The sequence below is a fragment of the Aspergillus bombycis genome (genome assembly GCF_001792695.1).
Source record: "Aspergillus bombycis strain NRRL26010 chromosome Unknown contig00055, whole genome shotgun sequence".
NCBI lineage: Eukaryota > Fungi > Ascomycota > Eurotiomycetes > Eurotiales > Aspergillaceae > Aspergillus > Aspergillus bombycis.
The window spans coordinates 124,099-150,813 of record NW_019170057.1 but is presented as its reverse complement, the minus strand read 5'-3'; the positions used below and the strand labels follow the sequence as shown (position 1 = coordinate 150,813).

At 49.3% G+C, this 26,715-nt stretch overlaps 6 protein-coding genes across 6 annotated transcripts; 4 read left to right on the top strand and 2 right to left on the bottom strand.

The window, feature by feature from the left end:
• Positions 1 to 549: 549 nt before the first annotated feature.
• On the top strand, positions 550 to 5,290 carry ABOM_006966 (vacuolar protein sorting protein DigA; the record flags this gene model as incomplete). The annotated part of the gene is made up of 7 exons (XM_022534095.1): positions 550 to 580; positions 986 to 1,389; positions 1,443 to 1,507; positions 1,575 to 1,787; positions 2,324 to 2,496; positions 2,569 to 5,047; positions 5,206 to 5,290. 7 exons carry the CDS (start codon positions 550 to 552, stop codon positions 5,288 to 5,290), a joined length of 3,450 nt encoding a protein of 1,149 aa, XP_022388140.1.
• A 373-nt stretch (positions 5,291 to 5,663) lies between these two features.
• ABOM_006965 (putative C6 finger domain protein) lies at positions 5,664 to 8,177 on the bottom strand (the record flags this gene model as incomplete). The annotated part of the gene is made up of 7 exons (XM_022534094.1): positions 5,664 to 5,841; positions 5,934 to 6,372; positions 6,431 to 6,723; positions 6,779 to 6,865; positions 6,920 to 7,771; positions 7,828 to 7,940; positions 8,004 to 8,177. 7 exons carry the CDS (start codon positions 8,175 to 8,177, stop codon positions 5,664 to 5,666), a joined length of 2,136 nt encoding a protein of 711 aa, XP_022388143.1.
• A 558-nt stretch (positions 8,178 to 8,735) lies between these two features.
• Positions 8,736 to 10,518, bottom strand: ABOM_006964 (MFS transporter; the record flags this gene model as incomplete). The annotated part of the gene is made up of 3 exons (XM_022534093.1): positions 8,736 to 9,011; positions 9,066 to 9,437; positions 9,511 to 10,518. 3 exons carry the CDS (start codon positions 10,516 to 10,518, stop codon positions 8,736 to 8,738), a joined length of 1,656 nt encoding a protein of 551 aa, XP_022388142.1.
• A 1,425-nt stretch (positions 10,519 to 11,943) lies between these two features.
• ABOM_006963 (uncharacterized protein) lies at positions 11,944 to 13,850 on the top strand (the record flags this gene model as incomplete). The annotated part of the gene is made up of 2 exons (XM_022534092.1): positions 11,944 to 12,016; positions 12,073 to 13,850. 2 exons carry the CDS (start codon positions 11,944 to 11,946, stop codon positions 13,848 to 13,850), a joined length of 1,851 nt encoding a protein of 616 aa, XP_022388137.1.
• Positions 13,851 to 15,461: 1,611 nt separating this feature from the next.
• ABOM_006962 (ketopantoate reductase family protein) lies at positions 15,462 to 16,514 on the top strand (the record flags this gene model as incomplete). Its single annotated transcript, XM_022534091.1, has 1 exon — positions 15,462 to 16,514. The coding sequence occupies one exon, from the start codon at positions 15,462 to 15,464 to the stop codon at positions 16,512 to 16,514; it is 1,053 nt and encodes a 350-aa protein (XP_022388136.1).
• An 8,213-nt stretch (positions 16,515 to 24,727) lies between these two features.
• ABOM_006961 (putative serine/threonine protein kinase) lies at positions 24,728 to 26,614 on the top strand (the record flags this gene model as incomplete). Its single annotated transcript, XM_022534090.1, has 1 exon — positions 24,728 to 26,614. The coding sequence occupies one exon, from the start codon at positions 24,728 to 24,730 to the stop codon at positions 26,612 to 26,614; it is 1,887 nt and encodes a 628-aa protein (XP_022388139.1).
• Positions 26,615 to 26,715: the final 101 nt, after the last annotated feature.

Below are 26,715 nucleotides of genomic sequence, written 5' to 3'. Positions count from 1 at the left end.
GAAGATGCTGCCAAGCTACGCCAGCAGGATACATCGGAAGCGTTCACATTTATTACGGGAACGCTGGAGTTACCCCTTCTTACTCTAAAAATGGACATCTATCATACGGGAAAGGAAGATGCGAGCGATGACCACAAGTTTGTTAATGAAAGATTACTAGAGGTTGCGATACCGGAGCCTCATGATGGAAACACCGTCACACTCGAGGATTGTTTGGAATCATACTTCAACAATCGTATAGAAGTGAAACGACACCTTGAACGGCGTAACACTGTGGGGTCTACTAAATCAGTAGATTCACTATCGAAGGGTTTCACGACGCACGTTGAGACAGTGGAAATTAGTCCATCCCCTTCGACATCCCCGACAACCTTATCACCTCCTCGACTTGATGAAGTGACCCCAATCTCGTCAGTGACGGAATCAAGTGGCTCAAACACACCTAAGCCCAGACGAAGCAGCATCGTTCAAGAACGTTTTATTCCTGACTCAGAAGGCGATGGAAACGTGACATCACAACGAAGAGGCTCATATCGGAAAGAGGTCATGATGCCCGCATGGCAGTTCTTTAGTTTGATACGTAAGTCCTACTGTTAGTTCCTTATACTCGCGGGTGATAACATGGATCTAGCTTGGTATACGGATAATACGCCGACCAATGATGCACAGGTTGCAGCACATTTTTCATCAAAAAGACCAATACTGGGAATGTGCCTAAAGCGTTATTCTATGTTACCAAATGGTAAAGCCATCCGACTTAATACCTTCATTGATATACCAACCGAGATTGGACTGCCTCATTTTATCCAAGATGATAACTTGGATGAAGAGGGTCCGATATACGGGAATTTTAAGCTGTCCTTGCAGGCAATGATTTGCCATAGAGGCAACTCGGTTGACTCAGGGCATTACATTGCTATTGTCAGGGGCACTAGTGCTGGTGCTCCCCCGACCAGTTCTCATAGCTCGGAGACGGCTTTTTCAGATACGCCCCAATATTGGATGCGATTTGATGACTTGGCTGCGGAGCGTGTGACTTTAGTTGATATTGAACGAGCCTTGAAGCACGAGTCGCCGTATCTTCTGTTTTACCAAATCCTGCCGGTCAATGAAGATGCTGCGGCGGTCAATCTCCCAGACACGGCGCCTTCTTCTGAAATGTCAGATGATGCTCAGGAAATAGACCCTTCGGCAATATCCCAGAAACTAAGCACCTCGGGAAGTGATCTTCCTGAAAGCTGCCGTACGGAGGGATTCCGCTCGAACAGGCCAAGCTTTGAAATCACCGCTCCGGATAATGCAGAAATCCTGCCTCTGGAGCAGAATGACAGAAAACATAGTGTGGCTTTCTCCGACGCAGTTGAGTCGAATGCCTCTGGAGGACTTCAGGTACGAACGGTTCCATCGACGTCACCGAGACTTGCCCCAAAAGACGATGATAGAGGGAGGAACTCCTTCTCATTTTCTCGGCATACCTCGAGGAACCGGAGAAGCGCACCTGGCAGTCGTGCGGGGAGCCAAACGAGCGAAAGCAGAATTAGTGCTACATTCTCACGGTTCACCGGTCGACGCAGCAGGGATAAAGTCAACAGCGATGGCTTCTCGACTGAGGACGATGAATTTGCCGTTGAGAATATGCCGCCAGGCGAGGGGGCTATGTCGGCTATGTCCGTAAGCAGTGAAAGCAACGAGAAAAGTCCTACACGCGGAAAGGAAAGCACCAAAAACAAAGGGAAGTCCAAGGAGAAGAGGATTGGGCGAAAGCTGGAGCGGGAGTGCTCTGTAATGTGAACGATGCATCTTTGACAGTTCCATGATTAATGCTTTTCATGACCCTACACTTCTAGAGAGAGGCACTTGATACCCAGCCACTTGTCTTATTATTTATCTCAGCTACGCAAATCGGGGGGGAGGGGGGAGTTGTTACTGTGTATAGACTACGAGCAAATACATTAGAAATAGATGATAGGGGTGGGATTCTGTATAACAAGGAGCCTGTATGTTGTACGGTGCATTGAACTTATCTGTGGTAGACTGGTCTACAGTAGGTAACTGGTTGTGCTAGTTATAAGAAATGCTTCATTATGATAGAACAAAAATAGGATGTGTGCCTCAGGCAAGCGAAAGTCATGCCAAGGCATCAACAGCTGTCTAGCTTCCCCATCCCGCCCTATCGGTATCAATTGTCAGTCAACAGCTTGACACAAGCTCTTCTAGCAACTGCTCGACCCTCTTTCTCGGGGAACCCGCTATGATATAGCGCCTTTTGTCACTATTAGCGCATCATGGCGCTGGATGCATCAAACGGTTATGTTGCTCCCAGCAACTTAACTGAAACCCCCGACTCCGCACTCTTCGATGTCCGACGTGTCCAGCTTCAGTTCCCGCTCGCTGCGGATTTCGTCGCTGCGCAAGTTGCGAACAATGTACTCATTCTGGCTCTCGCAACCAATCGTATTCTTAGAATTGACCTGGAAGCTCCCGAAGATATAGACGGTATGTTGTGCCCTGTGACTCGCTGAATCTCCAAGTCCCCGCCTCGTTGCGATGTTAATACGACCTTTCTAGATATCGACCTTCCAAAGAAATCCTCGGAAATAGGAGTTATTCGTCGCATGTTCCTGGACCCTTCCGCATCCCACTTGATAATTACCACCACCCTTGGTGAGAACTACTATCTCCACACCCAGTCGAGGCAACCCAAGCCACTGTCGCGGTTGAAGGGAGTTTCAATTGAGAGTATTGCCTGGAACCCATCGCTTCCGACGGCTTCTACCAGGGAGATACTTCTAGGAACTACAGATGGCCATATCTATGAGGCTTATATCGAGCCCTCCACCGAGTTCTATCGCCGCGAGGAAAGATATGTCACCACTGTTTATAAAGTGCCGGAGGCTTCGCCGGTGACAGGACTTTGGGCGGAGTTGGTTCAAACTCAGTCGGAGCAGAGGCGCGTGCTGATAGCGACCCATAGCAAGTTAATATATGTCCTAGGGCGGACAGGAAGACATGGAAGAGAAGGTGGAGGCTCCATATACATCGATCTCTTCCAACGAGAAACACCCTTAGTGTATGAGGCACAAAAGGCTTCAAACGCTGCACCTTCAGCCCTGGCCATATCACCAAACGCTGCGGATGGTAACCATGCGAAGGAGTTTGCGTGGCTTAGCTCTCAAGGTGTATATCATGGCCAGCTTCCATACTCTTCTGAGAAAGTGAACCAACCATTTGAGACAGCGAATATGCTTCCGCGGTCATTTTTCCCAGCTACTGAGTCTGCACGAGGAGGTAAAAGGCTTATTCAGAATCCTATTACTGCTATGACGCTTTCGCAATGGCATATTCTAGCCCTCGTCGAGGGTAGGGTTATTGCCGTGAACCGCATGAACGAAGAGATTGTTTATGACCAGGCCGTACTGGAACCGGCACAGAGTACGCTGGGTCTCTTGGCAGACTCTACACAACATACCTACTGGTTATTCACCAATCAAGAAATCTTCGAGATCGCAGTCGAGGATGAGGACAGAGATATCTGGAAGGTGTTTCTGCAGAAGCAAATGTTTGATGAAGCCCTTCATTACGCACGCTCCAGCACACAAAAGGATGTGGTTTCCACTGCTTCAGGTGACTTTCTTGCTAGCAAAGGCCGATATCAGGAGGCGGCCAAAGTCTGGGGTAAGAGTAGCAAGGGGTTTGAGGAGGTCTGTTTGACTCTGATTAATGGCGGGGAGCACGACGCTTTGCGGAAGTACCTTCTTGGCCAATTATCAACCTACAAAAAATCGTCGTCAATGCAGCGGGTAATGGTTGCAAGCTGGTTGGTAGAGGTGTTCATGACCAAGCTGAACTCCTTGGACGATAACATCGCCACCAGCGCGGAAGTGACGGAGGGAACAAGCACTGAAGATATCAAAGGCCAACTCAGTGGTGTCCGTTCTGAGTTTCAGGAGTTCGTCACTAAGTATAAGTCGGACCTCGATAAAAAGACGGTGTATGGCATAATCAGTAGTCACGGTCGGGAAGAGGAGCTGCTATATTTCGCCACAGCCGTCAGCGACCACAATTATGTGCTTTCTTACTGGATCCAACGCGAGAAATGGCCAGAGGCTCTGAATGTTCTCCAGAGACAAAGTGACCCTGACGTGTTCTACAAATACAGCAGTGTGCTTATGACCCATGCAGCTACTGGTTTGGTTGATATCTTGATGCGGCAGACGAACCTTGACCCCGAGAAACTTATACCTGCTCTGTTGAACTACAATAAAATGTCAAATGTTCCGCTTAACCAGAACCAAGCTGTCCGATACCTCAATTTCATCATCGTCAACCACCCAAAACCCTCACCCGCAGTGCATAACACACTCATATCAATCCATGCTTTGAGTATCTCCTCCTCAGAAGCAGGGCTCTTAACCTATCTTCAGTCACAAGCATCATCTCCACCCCCTTATGATGCGGATTTTGCCCTTCGTCTTTGTATTCAACACCAGCGCTTTCAGTCATGCATCCATATCTACAGCGCTATGGGACAGTATCTCCAAGCAGTAGAGCTGGCTCTGCAGCATGAAGATATTGAGCTAGCAGCTATCATTGCTGACAGACCGGAGGGGAATGATAAGCTTCGGAAGAAATTATGGCTCCTCGTGGCCGAGAAGAAGATCCAACAACCTGGAACCGGCATTAAAGATGCCATTGAGTTCCTTCGTCGATGCGAACTCCTCCGCATCGAAGACTTGATTCCGTTCTTTCCAGACTTTGTTGTCATCGATGATTTCAAGGATGAGATATGCAGTGCTCTGGAAGATTACTCTCGGCATATTGATGCCTTGCGCCAGGAAATGGATAACTCAGCACATACAGCGCGACAGATCCGAACCGAAATTGCGGCTTTGGATATGCGCTACGCCATCGTGGAACCCGGAGAAAAGTGTTGGCTTTGTTCACTACCAGTTCTGAGTCGGCAATTCTTCGTTTTCCCATGTCAACACGCCTTCCATAGCGACTGCTTGGGAAAGGAGGTGCTCGAGGGGGCCGGTGGCAAAAGGAAGTATATACGGGATCTGCAAGCGCAGCTAAACAACAGTGACATAAGTTCCTCTCGACGGGAGGAGATAGTCAAAGAACTAGATGGGTTGATAGCAGAGGCTTGGTAAATACCTACCCCCACCAGACAGGACGAGCAATGTGCAGCTAACTCAGGGATAGTATCCTCTGCGGAGACCATGCGCTCAAACATATCGATAAGCCATTCATAACGGCCAATGACGCTGCAGACGATTGGGCATTGTGAGAGCAATGTTTCCATGTAATTCCCACCTCTGTTATCGTTTTATTCATGAGTTATATCCTGGAGTGTTGCTCTTTCCGATTTGATGGGCGTCATTCCACCGACTTCCGTATGAAAGAATACGTTATGTTTATACCACTGCCTTACAAGTTATTAGAATATATCCCACCCCAACCCAGAAGTCCGCTTATACGTACGTAATCCAGACATTGACATTGAACATTACCCAATACTCTATATAAGTAGAAAGAAAACAACAGACGATAGTTTACATGACAAGCAACCAAGCAACCACCCAAACCTCCCACAACCAAGATAGTAAACCACCAGGAGGAAAAAAAAAAGACTGAATAAAAAGGACAGAGGACGGCAGTCATCATAAAAGCCTCAAAAGCTCCAAATCCTTCGCAACAGCAGGACTAAAAGGCGCACAATCTTCCAAGAACTGCAGCATTTCCTGACTCCAGCGCTCCCAGTCCGGGGGCAGCGTACTGCGGAGACGGGGATCCGGGGAATGCGAGATACAATAGAAGAGGAGGACCTGGCCGAAGAACCTACATCAAATCAGGTTTGCTGGTCTACTTTGACGCAACTGGATGATGATCCAAGAAGAAAGTTGGAGAGGGGGGGAAGGGAAGGAACATACTGGGAACAAAAGGCAAACTTGATCGGAATACAGCTTTTCATGTTCTGGAAGATGCCGCCGACGACGGGCCAGTTCATGGCGTTTTGGAGGCCGCTGCGGACTTGCTCGAGATCGTCTTCCGAGAGGGAGGCGGGGATGCGGAGGGCTTTGTAGAGGTATGGACGGCCGATGTGGAATTTGGCGATCTTGAAGCGGCCGCGGAGCATTGCTTCTGAGACGGCAGTTGCGGGGGAGAGCGGCCGGTTAGGGTCTAGAGGGAGGGGGGAGATGGGGGTTGACGGCGATGTGATGGGGGTTGTGGTGGCGTTATTGGGGTTTACTGGGGTGGCTGCATGGGTATCTTGGAATTGGATGGCGGGTGGGAGGTTGAGACGCCATTGCTCGAGTTGGTGGTGGAGCTCTGCGTTGATAGCTGGGAGAGGGAAGGTCCCTGAGTCGGCTGTTGTGCACTGTTAGTTTTGATAATGGACTCGGGGCCTGAGTGGTGTGTGGCTCACAGTAGAAGTACAATGAATGGCGGATGCGAGTGAGGATGATGCGGTGGGCGACCTGCGCGAGGAAATGGTATTGAAAGAAGGAGTCGTCTAGCTCTTGTGAGGCGGATCGAGGGGGTACCAAGCCAACGGTTTCGAAGCTGATGAATTTTGGAATGGGCACGAATTCCTCGAGTCGGGCTAGGCCGCTGGGAGGCAGATGCAGTTCTTGCACGAGGATGGTTTCGTTCATTAAGCAGTTCCAGTATACGCGGGATTTCATATCACCCTCCCATTCATCGAAATTGACGTCGTGGCTAGAGGTTTTCGTCAGTAAAGCGCAGAGTGAAGATATAAACCCAATGGACTCACTTGGTCAGCATTTGGAGACAGCACGTAGCAGCGCGGTGAATCATAGCCCACGCATCCATCGGACGGAGGATTTGGCTGTAATAGACCCTATGTATCTAGTTAGCCAATAACCCGGGGTGGTAAAGAAAATGGGTCACGTACGATGACAGCATATAGAATTGACAGCTCTGAAGGTCGTTATCACACATCAAGAAGCCAATGCGTCGACGGGCCTCATTGAAGAAACGTAGGCCCAACGGCTCCTCATGGATCACTGCCATCCAGTCTGGCGGCTCAAAACGATTGCTCCGTGTGCCGGGTAGCGGATAATTCCCTTCTTGATGAGCTTGAACAGCATGACAGCCCAATGCTAAAATGTTTAAAACCAGGCAGCTTTCTATTGTGTAGCCGAATCCGCTCTCAATTGCTGCCCAGATTGTGAATGCAAAGTAGAAATTCTTATCCATAATTGGGGTGAAAGGATTGAATGTGGCAAAAAATGCATCAGAGAGACCTTTGATCATTGCCAGCGGAAGTGCCTCTAGCCAGTCATCACCAGCCTGCGGAGGATATGGGCAAATGTACATTGGGAGCTGAGGCCTTTTGACCTCCATGTCGATAACATAGTTCTTCCCTAGCCTTTCATGGGCTTCGAGTAATCTCTTGGGGAGAATATCCCGGGCCCCTGGCCAGAGAATCACCCCATGTTGGCTGAAGGAGATTGATACTAGCCCGTTCGAGTTTGTGACCTTTTGATGCTCATCAAACTCAAAATCGTCGTGTTCTATAGCGTCAGGAGTAAGGCCTTGTGCCAGGGGGTTCGGAACAGACGGTCGGACGTTGATAATCTGACTGCTGCGGCCTGGGGTGCTCGTATCTAATGGGCTATCAATAGTTCGAGGAATGGGCCTCTGCCGTGACTGTAAATCATTACAGATGGATGACGGAAGACTTTCTAGTTTGGTCTCCATTCGATGGAGAGTGCTCATGATCAAGCTGAGTGAGTGGTCTCGTCTGCGACACGTTAGTAACATGCAATTGATAACTGATATGCTACTGAAGTTACGTACTTGGACGATTTGCGTTCGTTGTAGACGCACTCTAAGCCGAGGGACTTGCACAGACCACATTTTGGTCGGGATTCGTCGCATCGGGTCTTTTTGAGCCTGCATGTTTCGCATGCCTATTGTACGGGGTTAAATGGGGAACGTGAAAATGACAAATGGAGGCGTCAAGGAGGACTTACGACTGTGGCAATAAAATTCCGAGGCTTTTTGCTCGAGGCTGCCGACTGTGGCTGGTCCTGCGTGGGTGAGAGGAGGTCATTGATAGGTAATAAACCATTATGACTGTTATCGATATGCTCCGGCGGCTGCGAGCCACCGGGAGAGAATGACTCTTGGTATGAGCGCTTGCTCATTGTGCATGATTGGGCAGGAGGAATAGCCTCAATCGAGGATTACGGCATGAACCCCGGAAGCCAGATCATAATTTCGAGGCCAGAGATGAATCTGATATCCCGATCTTTTCCCATGATTGACTGATTCATTGGGAATTTCTGCCGGAGTGGAGGCGCCGAACTCCGGCGGGCCAATCACCGGCGGGTCATGTGATGTTATCAATGCTTATCGTTATTTTAAGGCGGGTTTTCGAAAAAAGATTAGATCCCAATCACCCGTTCCTTCTCGGATGCAGGTACATTCTTCAGAAAGCCCCTCGCCCCCTGCTCTATGACGCCGTCAACGTCTAGACCAGGGGCACTGGACAGGCCCTCTCGAGGGAGGTGTGTGAAAATATTTTGCGACACGGAAATGGAAATTGCGGCGCCAATACTAATAGAAAAGCCAATCGCCGCCATAACCAACGGGGATATCATGGTCCAGTTCGATAGTTATGTATTTGTTTAATCTTAATTCTAGTTTCTGTTTTAGGAGAAGATACCACCATACGACTATATTCTCGTGTATCATGGAATTGTTTAGATATTTCCCCCTCTCTGCGCCAGGAACTCATAATACCGTGGTGCACACCGTCTCCTCCACTTCTTTCCCCAAATATACACTGCCATGCCCGCCACCAACGACAGCACCACGCAGATACCGTAGAACAAGAACAAATACCCCATCCCCACAGCATTTAGAAACGGCTGCGTCGTCTCTGAGATGGTAAAATTGATGAAGGAACTGCATATAGCAAGAATGACAACAATTTCTCCACCCACACCGGGGAAGCACTCCATTGCGTACGCCGTTGCCTGCCATCACGGGTTATTAGGTATAATAGGGCGATGAAATACCACAGAACTTACAGTAGAGGTAGCAGCCACTTGCTGCGCAATCATGCTTCCAATGCCCACTGCAATTGTGATCCGGTGTGAGCCTGTCTCAGCTCCCCAGCCATATATCTCGTACCCCAGTCCGGCATAGATGAAGCATGGGACGAGTGCCCACAAGCGCATTTCGGGCTCTTTGATACCGTCGTTTCGCCGGGCGAGGTAGATCACGATCTTGTCACCCAGAACACTTGTGAGGTAGCCGATGACACTACCAACTAGGGCGGAGATGTACACGAGACCCGTCTGACCATCAGTGAAGTTGTATGGAGGAGCCGATAGCGTTTCCGAGATGGTGTTGTTGGTGACAATACCCGAAGTACAGCCAAATGCAAAGATAACAGCAGCCTGGAGTGTATTGTTAGCAACCGTGTTCAAAGCCAACTGTGCGCCAAGCCACACTATCGAACCAGGTACATACGATGACGATGTTGGGGAATCTCAACAAGAAGAATGGTCGTTTAAAGTACATCCAATATGACGTATGATCTTGCGGATAGTAAACCCACAGCCTGAGCTTCTCCCGAAACGTCCGCTTAGGGAATTGAGAAGGTCCCGGTGTATTCGTAGCTGTACCTTCTTCAACACTGACATTATCTGCGATGGCTGGCTCTTTTTCCTTCCTGGTCCCTGTCCCATCCCCTGTGGCAGCATCTGCCTGGGCTAGTGTTGTAGCCTTGTTTGTGGGAAGTGTCGGGGTGGAGGTGAAGAGAAACCGGGGAAACAGTGTTTCCTCGAAAGTGAAGAAGAAGGCGACGATTAAAATGCCTTCAGCAATGGACACAACCCATTGTGCCCAGCGCCAGCCCGGTCCATCAGAGATATAGCCACCAGCCACCAGCCCGATGATCGAACCTAGCTGCTGAGCAAAAATGTAAACCCCTAGCATACGGCCGCGTTGGTGGTCGAAGAATAGATCAAAGACAACAAGCTGAATGGCTGCTTCGTAGGCCGAGGTCCCAAGTCCGTTGAGAATGTTGCTACCGAACCATTCCCCTGCTGTATGGAAGGCACCCATCCAGAGCGACGAGCCAATGCAGAGCAGCAATGTCGCGAGGAAGCAGAATCGCCGGCCAATCTTCATGGCGGCGGGGATCCAGAAGATGTTGACCAGACCTAGTAATAAATAGTTGAGGGCACCGCCGCCGTTCATGATGGTCATCGTTGATCCGGTCATTTCTACAATGGTCGTGTAGGCGTCGCCGGTGTTGTTCTCACCAAATGAGAAAACGCAAGCATAGATCGAGATAAGGAGAAGATGCCAGTATTTCTTCCATCTCGACCAGTTCAGCGGGTCACCCTCGCAGGCCGTTGGATGTGGCAACAAGATGATATCCGAGCCATCGTGAGCGAGATCCAAATTATGCTGGGTGTCAACTAGTAGCTCTGTGCCTGGCACGTCAAGGTCTCGGTCTTGGGAGAACAGCATTGTGAAGGATCGCAAAGCGGAGGAACTGAGTGCTGTGACTTGGTGACTGCATTATCATTGAGAGCATTGGGTCTTTATACTTAGGATAATTAGTATAGGCTTCATCGAGATATTACCAAAACGCCTGGTCATCTACTATTCATTATCTGTTATCCACAGTCTGATAACGGTGATAAGTGGAGCGCATCGAGTATGATGATCTACCCCAGGTTCGACGTTCGTGTCATAGTGGGGTGTGTGAGTAGAGGAGAAGGCCTATTAGGATAGATACCATATTGAAATGCCTCTTCGGTCTTCTGAGTCCAGGCAGGTCCAAGCGATAGATCGGTTATCGCCATGGGATTTGGGTGTTCTAGTGTTGGCCGGGAAATCCCGCTGAAATGACACGATGTGGACCTTAGTGCTGCATTGCCGTTCACACTAATCCACGCCATCATCGCTCAGGGAAAGGAGATAGTTACGTGATTTGTTGCTTATTGTGCTAAGCATCAGCAAACCTGGGACAAGAATTCTTCGCGTCGACCTTCCATGACCTGTACTCCATAAGTTATCTCCATAAGTTATCTCCATATCTGATGCTTGATAACCATGTCTCGGTCACCTGTAATTATTAAAAGCTATGACATTGAAACGTAGAAAATCGTTTATGTACTTGTAAGGCTACAAATCAAGAGTACATAGATTTGAGATAGGACTAAACTCATACTATGTCGTTTATGTGAGTCTATCTTGACTGCTGGGCTAGAGTGCTCTTGTTACCACACTCAACGGAAGCTTTATTATATGATACTATTAGCTTAGTCTAGCATTATAGAGAATTGGCCAGTAAAAGTCTTGCTAATAGCTTATACAGACCAAGGTATGGTCGATTTCATCAAGTCTCTAGTTCTTGAAGACAAAATAGGACCTTAAGGGGAAAAAAGAAGAAGAAGAGGAAGAAGAAGAAAGAGAAAACCTAATGGGGGGCCGACTGCAATGTAATAGGAGTGTATATACAGAGTACAGAGTAGCCTTTACCAGCCATTTCTGAGTGGCCATTCTCCCAAGCCCCAAGTCAGCCACTGGCACAATTACTAATCTATAACAAAACATCTGATTTCGGCTCTTTCGCGAATGTAATATGCGATCATGAGTAATCAATGATTGATAATACAATGTCAGATTCCCAATGCTTCTATACAGATACATCTATCGCGAATAGCAATATAGTTGAGCAAGTGCTGGTATCTCTTCAGCGAGACTGACATGATTCACGTGGGAATGATTCTGCGACAGGAAAGCGGTGAATGGAGGGACTGTTCCGAGTATCTGCGTTTTATGGACGCCACTCACTCAAGAGCTACATTGACCCAGCTTGATGCGTCAAGTCAAAGTAAGTAGGTAGTAGTTGGTCTTGCCAGCAGACGTGGCTGGCTCTGGAATATAATGTCACACGGGCATCATCCAGGCGAGCAGGAGGACGTCAACTCGCTCATGGTGAGTGACTTGGGAGATGACGGTCAGTCTAAATCTGCCAACAGAAAACAAGAGCCGTTGACTTACTGTTTTCTATAGTCAGCTTGACCTTGGATCCCAGCTTGTTTGACTTCTCTTTCTCGTATATGCCCACGTCATCTGAGCTGTGTCCTGCCAATCCATTGGAGATCGATCAACAACTTGATCAACACTTAGTATCACTGCCCACTGTTCTAGATCATGGTCTGGACAGGGAAAATCAACTAGTGTCATCTGAGGATGACTTTATTGACAGAACTGCGTGGCTATCTACTGGCTCAGACCTCCAACAACTATCCAGTGCTCTTCCCGATGTCTCGTCAAACACCATGGCCGACGGCACTTCGGCGACTGAGCCAGGCGTCAGTGCCCAGGAATCTGAGCGTGCTAAGCCAGGTTTCAGCCAAGGCATATCTGAACAGCCCAACATACTCATCGCTGCTCGTACTGGTCTCCCCCGGCGCAGGAGCCGCTATTTGACCCGACGGCAGGATCAACAGAGCGGCCCGATTGTTATTCCAAATGCGAATGCAATGGGTCCCATGGAGAGATGGCGTGAATCTCCACCAGAGGATGAGCCGGCGTCTATATCAGCTATTCTGGACGCGTTGAAAAAAACACCAACCCAGCGATCGACTCAGAAGAGCAGCCGCCCGGCTACACAAAACACAGGGCACAATGCGTTCCGCCATTATAGGCGAGCTCCGTCCGCCACAAGCGGCGAATCTAGTGGCTCATCAAATGCGTCTTTCGGCTCTGCCCTATCACACTCTCCTTCAGACGACCCTTTAAGCCGTATCTCTAAAAGCCGGGCCGGCAAAAATACCGTGCGGGCACGAGAAAAAACCGATAAGCCTCGGCGATTTTGTTGTACGTTCTGTTGTGATAAATTTAGGAGCAGATATGACTGGGCTCGGCATGAGAAATCACTCCATCTGAATTTGGAGGCGTGGTATTGCGCTCCCCATGGGACCACCGTCTTTTCAAGAGTGACAGGAAGAAAGCACTGCGCGTTTTGTAACGCACTAGATCCTAGTGCAGCACACCTCGATCGGCATAACCATAATGTATGCCATGGTGACTCTGGCAAGCCCCGCTCCTTTCGTCGCAAAGATCACCTAGTGCAACACCTGCGCCTCATGCATAATATCGACACTTTGCCTCTCATCAACGATTGGAAGATTTCACATTCTGCTGTCCCGTCCCGTTGCGGCTTCTGTGAGCACAGTATGGATACTTGGGAACAACGGGTCGACCACTTGGCTGAACACTTCCGCAAAAATGCGACAATGAAAGACTGGAAAGGTGACCACGGGTTTCCACCCTCCATTGCTGCCCAGGTTACGAACTCTTTACCCCCTTATCTGATAGCCGAGGAGTCTCAGAGTCTGATACCATTTTCTGCAACCAATACACACGTCCAGGACCATTTTGCGCAGATCTCGTCGCGCGCTCATTATCTTACGGAAGAACAGAAAGCGAATCCGGACAAAGTTGTCGAAGATGTCCAAGCAGAGGCAGCCGCTAAGCCAAACATTTCCATGTCGGAGCTCAGCTCCTTTACACAAGTTCTTACACTACATTTAAGTCGCTATGCCCAAGAGAAAATAACGCAGGGCGTCATGCCTACAGACGATATGTTTCAACAGGAAGCCAGACGAGTACTTTACGATTCCGAGGACTCATGGAATCAGACTATCGCTGATAACCCGGAATGGCTTTCCGCATTTCGAAATCTACACTGTGCGGAGAGGAACAAGATCGAGCCCAGGTCTGGAGGGGTAGAATCGGGAGATCACCACCTGGAAGACATCCCTCAGACTGGTATGGGGCGATGAATTGACTTGCTCGCCTTTCACTAAAATACTGTGCTATGTTAAGTGCAAACTATACACTGTACTTACCTGCTGTTGTCGTCCTCCCTTCTTCCTCTTACCCTTCCGTTGTATCCGTCACGCCTGGATTGACCAACTGTAACTTTCCTTCTGCAGTTCTCTAAATCCCAAAGAAATTTGTCGATCCTGCTTCTGTGACCTGGTCATCAGGCCCAAATAGCCACAAAAATTGACCGCAGCTCTCTGTATTCGCTTGTTGCTAGAGAGGGCTGTGAACTCATAGTTTTTCAGTGGCTTTGCAGACCCTGACCCGTCTGGCCAGTCCTGGACCTGTCAATGGCACTTGTAAGTAAGCGGAGACCTTGGCCGGCTGATATAGCTGGATTTGAGGAGGGCTTGAGGCATGGCCAGTACGAGATGATGACACACACAATAACCCCTTGAGGAGCTTGAAGGCCTAAGATGCCATCCATACTCACACGGGTTGGCCGGATGTAAAGCAAGGAACCTGCATGATTCCAAGGCAACCATATATGTCCGTCCAGTACATATAACAGTTTCTCGGGCTCAAAACCAGGTAGAGAAATTCAGATGGCGGGGATGGAATAGATATCGCTTCCCATCCTGATGCTGCAGACCATCGCGCGCCAATCATGCTACCCGTGAATATCTTGTGGGTAGCTAATTCTGAATCATCGTTTGTAGGGACTGACTTGATTTCATCGGTTCAGGCGACTTGGAGTTCCAAAGCGTCAAGTTTGTTGAGGCTAGGTGGGCGAGAAGGCTAGCCATTAGTCAACCGGGGAACTGACGGGGGTGGAACTCGTTGAGAGACATCCTCAGTAGGAAGAGGCGAGAATCTGGTTTATAGTGATCGCGAATCTATAACACAGAAACCAATTAAGAAATACTTGCGCATAACAAACCCTCTCAATGAAAAAAAAAATCTATGCTGTATACTAGTGACACTTTGGGGAGGGTCCAAAAAGGCATAGCCAACAACATGCTTAAATCGCTATCCTTCATCTCCCGGGTTGCCATTGAGTGACGAAAACTCTCCAGCTCTGCTGGTAGGACCACATTTTTGTGTGTCAACCGTGACTAGGAAGATACAGCAGAAGATGAAAAGGGCGTCCAAGGCAAGGCAAGGCGTAAGGCGCAAGGCGGCGATAGAAAATTTACGCCAACTCAAAACGTGATTGGCACAGGTGCCACTTCGCCTCTACCATGAAACCACTGAGAATTAGTGGACGGCTTCCAATCTGACATAAATTCTCTCCTAAGCGCAGAGATGGATGCCGAAGCTGTTATTCCGAGAGGCGTAGGGCGTAGGGCGCGGCCGGCACATTCTGCTTCGGGAAACCGACCCGACTTGAAGTTCTTGAAGACAGTCCTATACAGCCTATGCACACCCTATGGGCTTTGATGATTGTATATATAGATTATACGCCTGAATCGGCATTCAGCTAGTCTGCCGAACGGAATGTCTGAAACATCGAGTTCGCTATCATTCCACTCTCGATGCGATTGTTTCGTATCAAGCACGGGCTCATGACATCGCCTTTATCACGTCGAGTCTCAAAGATCAACCTCTCAATGACACGATCCTTTTCTATGCCTCATTCAGAGTCATCACCAAGGGTCCATGTCCTCGGACTTGGAAGTATCGGCACCTTTGCCGCCCATAGTCTGTCCGAAATCCCCAGCAGGCCTTCCGTCACACTCCTCCTCCATCGCGAATCGCTACTAGGCGGATTCCAGGAGAACGGAAACCAAATCCAACTCACAACACGCGAAGGATCCCAAATCGGGCACAGCGGCTATGATCTGGAGGTATACCGGGAAAAGGGATGGTATCCCGAGCCTCCATCACCATCCTCAGAAGCCATAAGCACCAACATCACCCACCTCATCATCAGCGTCAAAGCAACACAAACCGTTTCAGCGCTACAGCCCCTCAAGCACCGCCTAGACGATAACTCTACCATCCTATTCCTCCAAAACGGCAGCGGCATGATCGACGAAGTCAACGAAGCATTGTTCCCGAACCCGGAGACGCGACCAAACTACATCATAGGAGTCATCTCACACGGCGTAACGCTCAACCGACCGTTCAACGTCACGCACACTGGCTTCGCAGCGATGTCCTTGGGGCTGGTTCCTCGCTCCCAAGAAGCACCCCATTCCCGGGAGTCTTCATGTTCATACCTCCTCGATAATCTCCCCCTCTCGCCCCGGCTAAACGCAACATCATACCCCTACACAGAAGTCTTACAGATCCAGCTCGAGAAATTGGCCGTCAATGCCTTCTGTAACCCTCTCTGTGCCTTGAATGATGCGAAGAATGGCTTCCTTTTCACCATCCCCGAGACACGGAGGGAGATTCTCACGGAGATCTCGGATGTCGTGCTTGCGTTACCGGAATTGAGGGGTGTTGCGGGTGTAAAGGAGCGGTTTGCTGTGGATAGATTGGAGGCGACAGTGAATGCGATTTTGACTAAGACTGCTGAGACGACGTGTTCGATGGTGTGGGATTTGAGGGCTGGACGTGAGACGGAGGTGAGGTTCATTAATGGGTATTGGGTGAGGAGGGGGAGGGAGGTTGGGGTGAGGACGCCGGTGAATGAGTACCTGGTGGAGGAGGTGACGAAAAGGAGTCAGTCGTAGATAATTGAAATAAATTTGGTATTTCGAAAGCCTTCCTTCTTGTAAATGGTTGTTGATCTAAGTTATCCGTGCTACAGCCAGCAGGGCTTAACAGCTAAGGCGGACATACCCTCATCTGTTACGCCGTTTCGTTTGGACTTTTCAGCGGAGTGACTATCAGTCTAGCCAGAGGCATGCTTCCCATGTATGTTAAATAGAGGGTTAGGAGGGGGTATGAATTGATGGGTATGAATTGGCTTTGGCACGTTTGATAAAATCCCGCTTTCAGGAACTATCCGGAAGTATAACGTTAGTGAATACTAGGGACTCACCGGTTTTAGGCATTTGCGTTACTTTTGTGATCTCCCGAGGTATCTGCGTGGGACGGTCTTCGAACTGTCAGATAAAAATAGAAGTTGAGGTTTAATATAGACAGTTAGGGTATTTATACCCACATGGTCTCCAACCTCCCAACTGAGTGAGCGTCCAGACAACGCTGGGGACGATGCGATTGAATGAAGCCACGGATAAACAGAAGGGTGTTTATCATTTACCAAAGAAATCGCCTAGGCTTGCACTCTATCATACACCCCACGATATATCAATGTCATCTACGCTGCCTTGAACTGGTGTTCTCAGTGAAGCACCTGTATGAAGTGTCTTATCCAGGTGAAATAAGATCTTCTTCGACAATAATAGTGCACTCGATCATACGCACTAGTTAGTATATATTGTTAGCATGTTCGATCTCAGCTCGAAGTTGGATGGAGGAAACCGCATACGGAAACCCAGCAGATATCTTTTCTCCTGCTTGCTCTAATCCTTTCTTCATTATCTAGTCAATACGCTTTGTGCGTGCTATGTTCCTCCCTGGATGGGTTCCCTAGAAAGTGCAAGGGCCCAAGATCCTTCTTCTGTTCACTGCTATGAAGAGGATTAGAATAGGACATGGTACAATTCAATGCTCATAGTTAGCGCTTCCATCATCAACAGATGGAGGCATCAACTGACTAGCTTCCATCGTTGGGCTTGACGGCTTCACTCTACGTTTGTCGTTTCCTTCTTTTCTTTAATTGTTTCCGTCAGTTGAGAACAGTAGTCAAAAGTAGCATTTACTCTCTTCCAGATGTGTGTAGGTGAGAATGGAACTATTGTCGCTTTGTGTGCGAACGTGTGTATACAAGGAAACCCTGCGACAAGAAATATATCTTCAAGGATACCATGGATAACTTCTAGACTATTTGGCATCGCCGTGATAGTAGTTGAAACTGTGCTACATACGATATATACAAGAAGTCGATATACATTCTCCCGTTTCCCTCGAGTAGTAAAGCCCTACAGCCTACAGGTCTATGCAAGCCGCAGACGCAGACTCTGGAGATTTACCCCTCCGAACTACATTCAAAATGAGACGAATCACTTTCCCCAACGAGCCCTCCTCAGAGCACCACACATTGCTCCGGGAAGGACACGTAGCAGCATATCGGTACCGAGTATCTTTCAATTGGCGTGGTACTGTAATCAACCAACCGATCATGCAGCATGGGAAAAAAACGTACATGTTGGATATATTTTACCCGTAGTACCAGACTAGTTCTACAGACAACGTTGGTATCAAATCGAGTTGGGAATTCTGCTGACGCTGCATATGTACTTCTACATTCTACAATCCCCAACGCACAACCCGATTAAAAATAGAAAGACAGCGAGAAAAAGGAAATCCCAGAATCTCAATGAACAGGGCGCTTAACGTTCCCGTTATGCAGACTTCTCAAAGGGATGCACTAAAAGGTTCTAGCTGGGGATCAGGTCCCCACCGCGTATGCAGCGTCAGCAACACACAAGCAAACACCATAGCCAGTGGGACGCACACCCAGCGGTAAAAGGCTGCCTTAGCTCCAGGGCTGCATGTCGCTGGAAACAGGCAGTTCGGGGGATATTCCTTGGTATGTGCATTACATTCTGGTGATGGGATGTACATACAGTGCACTGTGTACTGTGCAAGCCAGGCGCTAATGCACAGCCCACTAGAGATTCTAAGACATGGAAAGGAGAGAGAGGCTAACGACAGCAGGATGCGGCAAAACGGTTTGAAGGCAGACAGTGAGGTAGGCGCACGGTAGTGGGGTAGGTCATTGGAGGCCCCATCGATGATGGAATCAAGCGATTCTATGCAGGGGGGGGGGTTGGGCGTATCGCTGGGAATCAAGATCGGTGCAATTGGGATCGAGTCAAACGCGACAAGGACCCCCCTCATCCTCCCCCCCCTTTGTCTGGACTTTGAGCATGTTTCATAATGGTGATCTAATGGTGATTCTAGAAGATGGCGACAACTTGATAGGTGGTCTCGTGACCATGGTTGAGGCATTTCCCTCTGGCAAGAGATATGTCTACAAACTCAATTACCCCGACAAATATATAATCTAGAATGGTACTAGTACACTAGTCTCGATAGTCGGGGGTGGCAAACTGCTCTTTGAATAATTCTACGATCTCCCCCTCAAACCCCGGTGTACATACATAATACAGGGTACATGCAGAGGTGGCCGGTAAGGGGGCAAAAGACCACTTACATATGATATGCGCGGTAGATGATCTGTACCGATGTGCCGTGTAGACGCACATCTTCTGTGGGGATCTTTTGTAAGCGCCACAGAGTCACAGACAGATGGGCGGTTTTATAGTTTTTGTTGCATGAAATTTTGGCAGTTTTTTGCTCATGAGGGGTAAGAGAGATTCGTAATTCTCGCAGTTGTTGATGAAAGTGTCTCAAAAGAGATGCCAGGGTGGAACAGGTTTCCGATTAGGGATTTGTAGGGGGTGTCCCCCCTATCGACGAAGGCGTACGGGGGAATCGAGATGGCGAACACTCCCTCTTGTACCGGGGTCCATGGTCACTAGTAGTAGTAGTACTAGTCCCACCCCACGTATAGGGAAAGACAAAGACCATGCGATTGAGGGATCACAGACCAAATAATCAGACTACAAATTGACTTCCTCATGGAAGTTGGTCATGTGCCCCGTAAAATCTGGGGAACTCAAAGTGGAGCTCCATTACCTCAGCCACGTACGGTAACTATCGGTAAACTCGGTAATTTTACCCAGAGCCGATGCGTCGGGGAAACGAGTCTCAAGTCAACTAACTGGAGTTATTGAAGTCTCAAACCAGGGAGGTTTCCAGACGCGCCTTTCGTCTTGTCGGAGGAATTGTGAACATAACCAAGCCTCCGGGAAGATCGTGCGGGGTAAATAAAGTAGTGATACTTCTTCGACTCAAAGAGGTAACGAGTGTCACGGATGGACCAACATTAGTTGGTTGATCCCTGAATGTTATATCTGATGGATGTACTTTGTTGATGTTGCCAGCCTGGCAATGGCTGGTGATCTCACCTGGTTGGTGGGTTCTCTATCATTTCCCACCCCCCCCTCCTCTTCAGATTAGATGATTGCTGGGATTAATCAACTGAGATAGGGAACGTTATCCATACATGCCCCGTCTCTGATATCATCAAAGCGTTGCTTATCACTACCTACTATCTATCTACCGTCATAACCGGCGATAAGAGTCCTCCACCCCAAAAGAATGAAGAGAGTCCATCTCCAGTTATTAGAGTTGGAACTGATAGCAACCGATTAGGTTCCTATCTCAACATTGTTGTTGGGTCCAATGCTGCTATCACCATGGGAATCGTTGTTACACTAGTCTACGAGATTCCGTCCAAATCTAAGCAGCTCATTCACGCCAATTAGGGGAGTTTAACCCTTAATCCATGAAAGGGTAATCATCCACATCTGCCACCGATTTGTGATGATGAGGTGGCCAGATTACACAGTGAGCTCATTGTAGAACGAACGAGACGGATGGAAAGAACGGAAGATATCCCCGCAGGTCAATCCAGAACTCAACTCAATCGAAGGTCAAAGAACACCTGTTATAAATCTTTTCCCTCAGGAGCGTCACGAGTCCAAGTCGTAGGAACTAGCAGCAAGCAGTAGTGTTGATGAGAGAGTACTGGTACTTCGTTGGGTTGACCAACAACAACCGGTCCTCGGAAGGGATGTTGGGGACCTTTGCGAGGATCGATCGCGTGATCCTCGCCGGGGCATGACCTGAGGCCAATCGAGTTCGGCCGGATGGGGTAGAACCATTATCCTTGAGGACCCGTGGACGATGCCGCCGCCCCCCCCGACCCTTGACCAATTCATAGTTGAAGTCTTTGATGAAGTGCATACAGGCAGTTGAGACACGCAACCACCTCCTGCAAGGACAAACCTTACAGACACACTCGACGAGGCGGTCAAGCGGCTGCAGCGTTTTCTTCGCCCTCACCGCCAAACATGTCGGCTGGCATGTTCCTTAGTCACCTCGTAGGATGGAGTAAGTAAGCATGCCATGCCAGCCACGGGGTCGCTGGTCGAAACGTCAATCTCCCTCGAGGCCGGGCATTCGTGTCATTCGAGCTGTGCTACATCATACGTTCATCTCCCCATTCCCCTTCCCCGCCTCCTGTCCTAATACTGCGTAGATACTCCATCCTGAAACGTGAGGACACACAATCAACTCCCCGCAAAACTGGGTCAAGAAGTCCTTCCAGTTGCCCAAGTCATTATCTACTCACGGGAGAAGCTCTCCCGCGTGCAGGGGCGGTTGGGTCGCGACTCTTCCGCCGGCCAAAACAGAGAACGTATGTATGTGTGGTTCATTCATCGGCTTTTCCCTGGGACCAAGATCCGATGAACCATGAACATGTCAAACCTTCTAAACCTCAGACAGAGAATTGATCTGAAAAATTAGACCTAATAGAGCTACCAAAAGTGTCCAGGCATTGAATGATAAACAGAAAAAATTAAGAAAAAAGAAAAGAAATCAAAATAAACTCAAAGGGAGGCACAGGTACATCCGTAGTACACATTATTCATCATCATCTGCACCACCATTCGAAAAACTAAATCTGCAACCATTTCATCTTCCCCATACACGCTATCCACAATGATCATCACCCAAGCTGCCCCGGGATTTTGCTTTCTTTCTTTTTTCCTTGTCGAGGGAGTGTATGCTGCCATTATTGGCCACCAGGCCACCAAGTTGTGCTGGCGTCATGCAGCCTGGGAATAGTGCCAACTCGGCCATTCGTCATTGGCCCCGATCGGCATTAGCGGCAGCGTGAGGATCCGAAAATGGAGTAGCGTTACCGCCACCGTTGCTCCGCCTTCGGGGCGAGGCAAAACCGAAAATGGAAGCAATGATGATGATGTATCATTCATCATCACCCATGTGGAGTATCTCCCGTTACGCATTTCCAATCCCCTTCGCAGCCGAGGACGGAGGAGGAAAGGAACCTCAATCCGATAGGGTCCTGGGCGTTCTCATTACCCAAGGTCTTCTATTTTTTGTCACTGGTCCCGGTGGGTAGTATTGCTATGAATGGCATCAGGAACTGACCACTGCACTGCATAAGGATGGAGACGGAGGGGGGAGGAGGACCCTGGTCTGGACCTGCAGGTACTTGACCTTTAGTCGGCACAGGACGGACCACGTCCCATGCTGCTTCGATGCCCGGGCGGCAGCCTGTAATATCTGTCCTACTAGTGCGTAGTATTATCTCCCGAATTGCTCCCCATCTGCCTTATTGATGCAATTAGGTAGCGGCTATAGCACACATGTCGTATTAACTTTGGACAGGCTGGAACTTATGCCACGCTATGTCCCGTGCTAAGTCTTTAATTTTTCAATTAAGAACTCATAAACTTTGACTAGCGCATCAAAAGTCGCATGGGTTGTAGTACTGCACAGTAGGTCGATATGTTATCAATGCTCATCATATTGGGTTAGATAAAATATTCGGCAACGATCACTCGGGCAATTGAGTAGTTCGCAGGAATGACGGAACGAGCTTCATTTTGATGCAATTCTAAATGCCAGCCGTCATGACAGCGGGTGGATTGTAAGGACAACAATGAGGAACGGGAATGAATGCCTTGTTACAAAGGCAGCCAGGAATGGTCTTCCATCATCAAGAATTAAGAATATTACTAATAACCAATTTCGTTGGGATTCTTCGTCATCTCTGACGCGATCGGAAATAATTGAACTGAAAAATTGGTAATTTACTGGATGTAACAAATGTCGGAGCCAGACATACCATACCTTTTTCTCTTACAATGGCATGGGAAGAGAGGGGTGGGAAGGGACACCAAGCAAAGACGAGAAGGGAAGATAAGTCCTCAACCATGACAACGAAAGTGATGATGATGATGATGATGATAGTCTTCAGATAACTGGGAAACATTTGGGGGGATGCAGCGATATCCGTTCTGCCATCAGAAGTATGATTCATTCAGGGGGGTGTGGAGCCTATGCGCCGGAAACAGTCTAGCCGCGTCTTCTGCTCGACCTGCATCCATCGAAAAGGTTGGTGGGCCGACGGAGATCGCACGTATCGTTACCACGAGGTACTGGAAGGACCTTTTCTCTACTGCTGGGCAGCATTGGCATTGGGGGGAACTTGGCAGTACCTTATTGTTGGGGGGAGCCTTCGGCCGCGGTATTGGTACGGTAACGAATGGGAGTCATTGGCTGATCGGACTCCACCGTGTGAGTCCGACTACCCAGTCAGCAAAAGCGCTCCGTCAGGTTCTCGCTCGTTCGCCCAGTTTCTGGCAGGGAGTGGATTGGCCTGCCCTCCACCCTCCTACTGAGAAGTAAAAGGTTCCGACTGCGACCGGTCCCCATTTGACTGACTGTTTCGCCCCCCCCCTCTGGTTATCATCCGGACCTCCTTATCCATCCATCCCTATCGCTCCTGCTGTCAACTTGATCCGCTCACCTCGACTCACTCATCACCGTCTACCTATACCTACCGAACCATCTTCCTCTTTTCCTCCTTCCCTTCCTCTTCCTCTCTCCTATCATCCGTCTTTCCTCTCCTCCTTCATCTCTGCTTCCCGCCCGTCTCTCCTCTGCACATTGCTCTTTCTCTCTTCTCCATCGTCCCCAACACAGCTTCCGTCGCCACCCGTTATCGCCAATCTCCCCCAGTGTCCTCGGACGTCCCTACTCGCCTCATCGTTGCAGCAAGAGCACATTAGGTTTCAAAGCTTCAGACTATATCAGCGTCAGCTCCTAATTCGATCTACTGCCCAAGTTTCCTGCCTCAGTCCAACCCAACTCGATATTGTAGTGCCACTGTCCTGTGCCTGCCCTTCCGAACACCTCGGGTGACTCATTCTCAAGCCAACGTGTAAGGTCACTTCGGACCCACGACTCTCTCCAATCTACCGACCGAAGTACTGCTACGTTTCATCTTACATACATTGAGACTACGTGTGAGGGCGTCGACTTGCAAAGACTCAGATCGACGACTTCGTTGTCCTAGACTCCACCGTTCGCAACCTGAGCCGGTTGCTGGTATTCGGTTCTTCAATTTGCCCAACCTAGGGAAATCTGAAGACGCCTGGTACCAGTTGTCCTGAGCTTCAGAGCCTCTATATATCAATCTCCTGCCAATCCAGGATTATTTCGTCGCTCAGTCAACCTATGAGTCTATAGCGTCATACCTCATTTCGACCCCTCCTCCCCCCTGAGTCACGACCGCCCTTGCCCTTCAACCTGGTGTTCGAAGGTCTTTAATAACGACAACTGTTTATACATCTGGCATTTACGATATCACGCAGCGTTTTAATTTGCTCTTGCTCTTCTTCTTTGCTTCCATCTTCCATCTCATTTGATTCGTTCTCTCGTCCATCCGCCGGACGTCTTTCTCTTCAACACACTCTCTTTATCGCCATACTTAGTTGACTTTCGGCTGTCGCCCACATCACTGAAACGATATACAGATGAACCCATAACGGTCTCTACCACTTTCCTAGCGTTGTCAATTTCCTTTGGGTTTCTTTGACTTGCGCTCTGCGCTGACTCGTCCTCGTCTATTTCCTTTTGTCTCGTCTCATATTTATATGATCTGCTAAACCGACACTCCATTGTTCGATTATCTTATACTCAAATTCTCTTTTCCATTTTTTGATCTCTTCTCTTGGGTTTTCTCCATCACGATTCGTTGGGCCGGCATTGCAATTCTTGACTCTTGGTTCGCATCGTTCTATCCAATTTTTGTTGCCCGCCCGCTCTGTTGAAATCTCGTCCCGCGAGACAGGTCTTTTCTGCCGACAGACCTGCAGTGGAGTTTCCTTCTAACCCCCGACCACTTTTCGGCTGCTTCGATCATCACTCGACCATGTCGTACCTCCCTAACAGCTTCGTTGAGGGGCAGCTCCTGGATGGGCGCTTCCGCACCGTTGCTCCCCTGAATCATGGCTCTTTTGGCATGGTCTTCCTCGCATATGATATGAAGACTGGCCAGGATGTTGCTGTCAAATGCATGGTGAAAGGGGCTATGCCTGATGATCGTTTCGATGAGCTCTTCTGCCATCGTCGTCTCGGATATCATCCGAACATTGTCAACCTCATTCACTCGTTCGAGACGGAGACCCACATGTATCTCGTCTTGGAATATTGTGCGAATGGCGATCTTTACGAGGCAATCAGACTCAACCGTGGTCCCTTGGAAACCGAACATGTACGGGATTTCATGCTGCAATTATTGAGCGCTGTCGAGTTCATGCATGCCAAAGGTTTATATCATCGTGACATCAAGCCTGAGAATATCTTCTTGATGCAGGATGGTTGCATGAAATTGGGCGACTTAGGCCTAGCAACGGGTGAAGCCTGGTGCTACGAGGCCTGCGTTGGAAGCGACCGTTACATGGCACCTGAGCAATACGACCCGGCTACCACAGGATACTCTCCTGCCAAGGCTGATATCTGGGCCGTTGGTATCTGCTTGCTCAATGTCCTTTTCGCTCGGAACCCCTTCGCAACGCCAACCGAATCCGATATCTTGTTCGCCGACTATGTTCGGGACCGCCAATCTCTGTTCGACATCTTCCCGAACATGTCTCAAGATACTTTTGAGATCCTGCGACTTGCACTGGCCATCGACCCTAACAAGCGCTCGCTCTCTGGCATCCGTGACGCGATCCTCCGAACTGTCACCTTTACCATTGATGACGAGGGTCTCGATGACTTCTGCACGGATGACCGTGAAATGGTACCTGCCAGCGCCAATCGCGAGCCTCTTCGCACCCCCTCGATCCAGAGCCCCTTCGTCAACCAAGGCGACTCGTTCCCTTGGGCCAAGGCCCTACAGTGCAGTCCCCCCCAGGATATCCGGAAGTTATCCTCAATTCCCGACGACAGCTACGACGAGGATCTCTTCCCCCCATCGGAGACGGCTGGTACTTCCTGGTTTTCTGTTCACCAGGGTACTCCGTCCATGGCTTCTGTTATGGAGTCTGCTTTGGGTGACTCGTATCGCTCGATCGCGTTCAAAAAGATTGAGCCCCGCTTCCCGCCCCTGTCCGACCCTGTCACCATCACAGGGTCTTTGCCCAGCCAACCACCCAAGCCCCTGCCTTCCCTTTCCATGGTCTTTGGTAAGAAGAAGGAAGAACAAATTTCCAAGAGCTGGAGTGACCTGTGGGATGAGGACGAGGAACTGGAAACCGAAGAGACTGCGTTGCAGCAACGACGCGAGCAGAACTCTCGTAGCTGGAGCCATGACAGCAGTAGTCCTGAGCTCGTTGGCCCTTCAAGCGTTCTTCAGGATGTGACTACATCATTGCTCAATATCCAGTTACAGGACGAGGCAGTTCCCACCGTCGAGGCCCGCGCCATTCCCGTGAAGCCACTCCACGACGAGAACACCACGTCTAAGTCAGCACCTACTTCTCCGCAAAGCTCATCGAAGAAGTCGAACCTAGACAAATGGGCCGCTTTGGGTGACCGTCGACGGAAGTACAAGCCGGCCGAAGTGCCATTCAAACAGAAGAAGTTTTTGAACAACATGGCCTGGCGGAAAGATTGGGGTCTGGGCTCGTCAGGATTCGACTATGGATCCTGGGCGAAAAAGGAACCCATCTCGCCAGAACGTCGCCGTCGCCCGTTCCTGGAGAAGGGGTGGCGTCGCGACGCTGTGGAGTCCTCTAAGCCGGCTAATGGCTATGATGGAAGCATCGACGAAGACCTTGACCTGGTTGGTGGCTGGCACGACCTCCACCTCTAAGAGCCAATAATGCTATTACTCTTGTCTGCGCCCCGCGCCTCTCACATCGTGTTGCCCTATAGAATCTAATTACATCACGACCAAGAAACTACCGACTACCT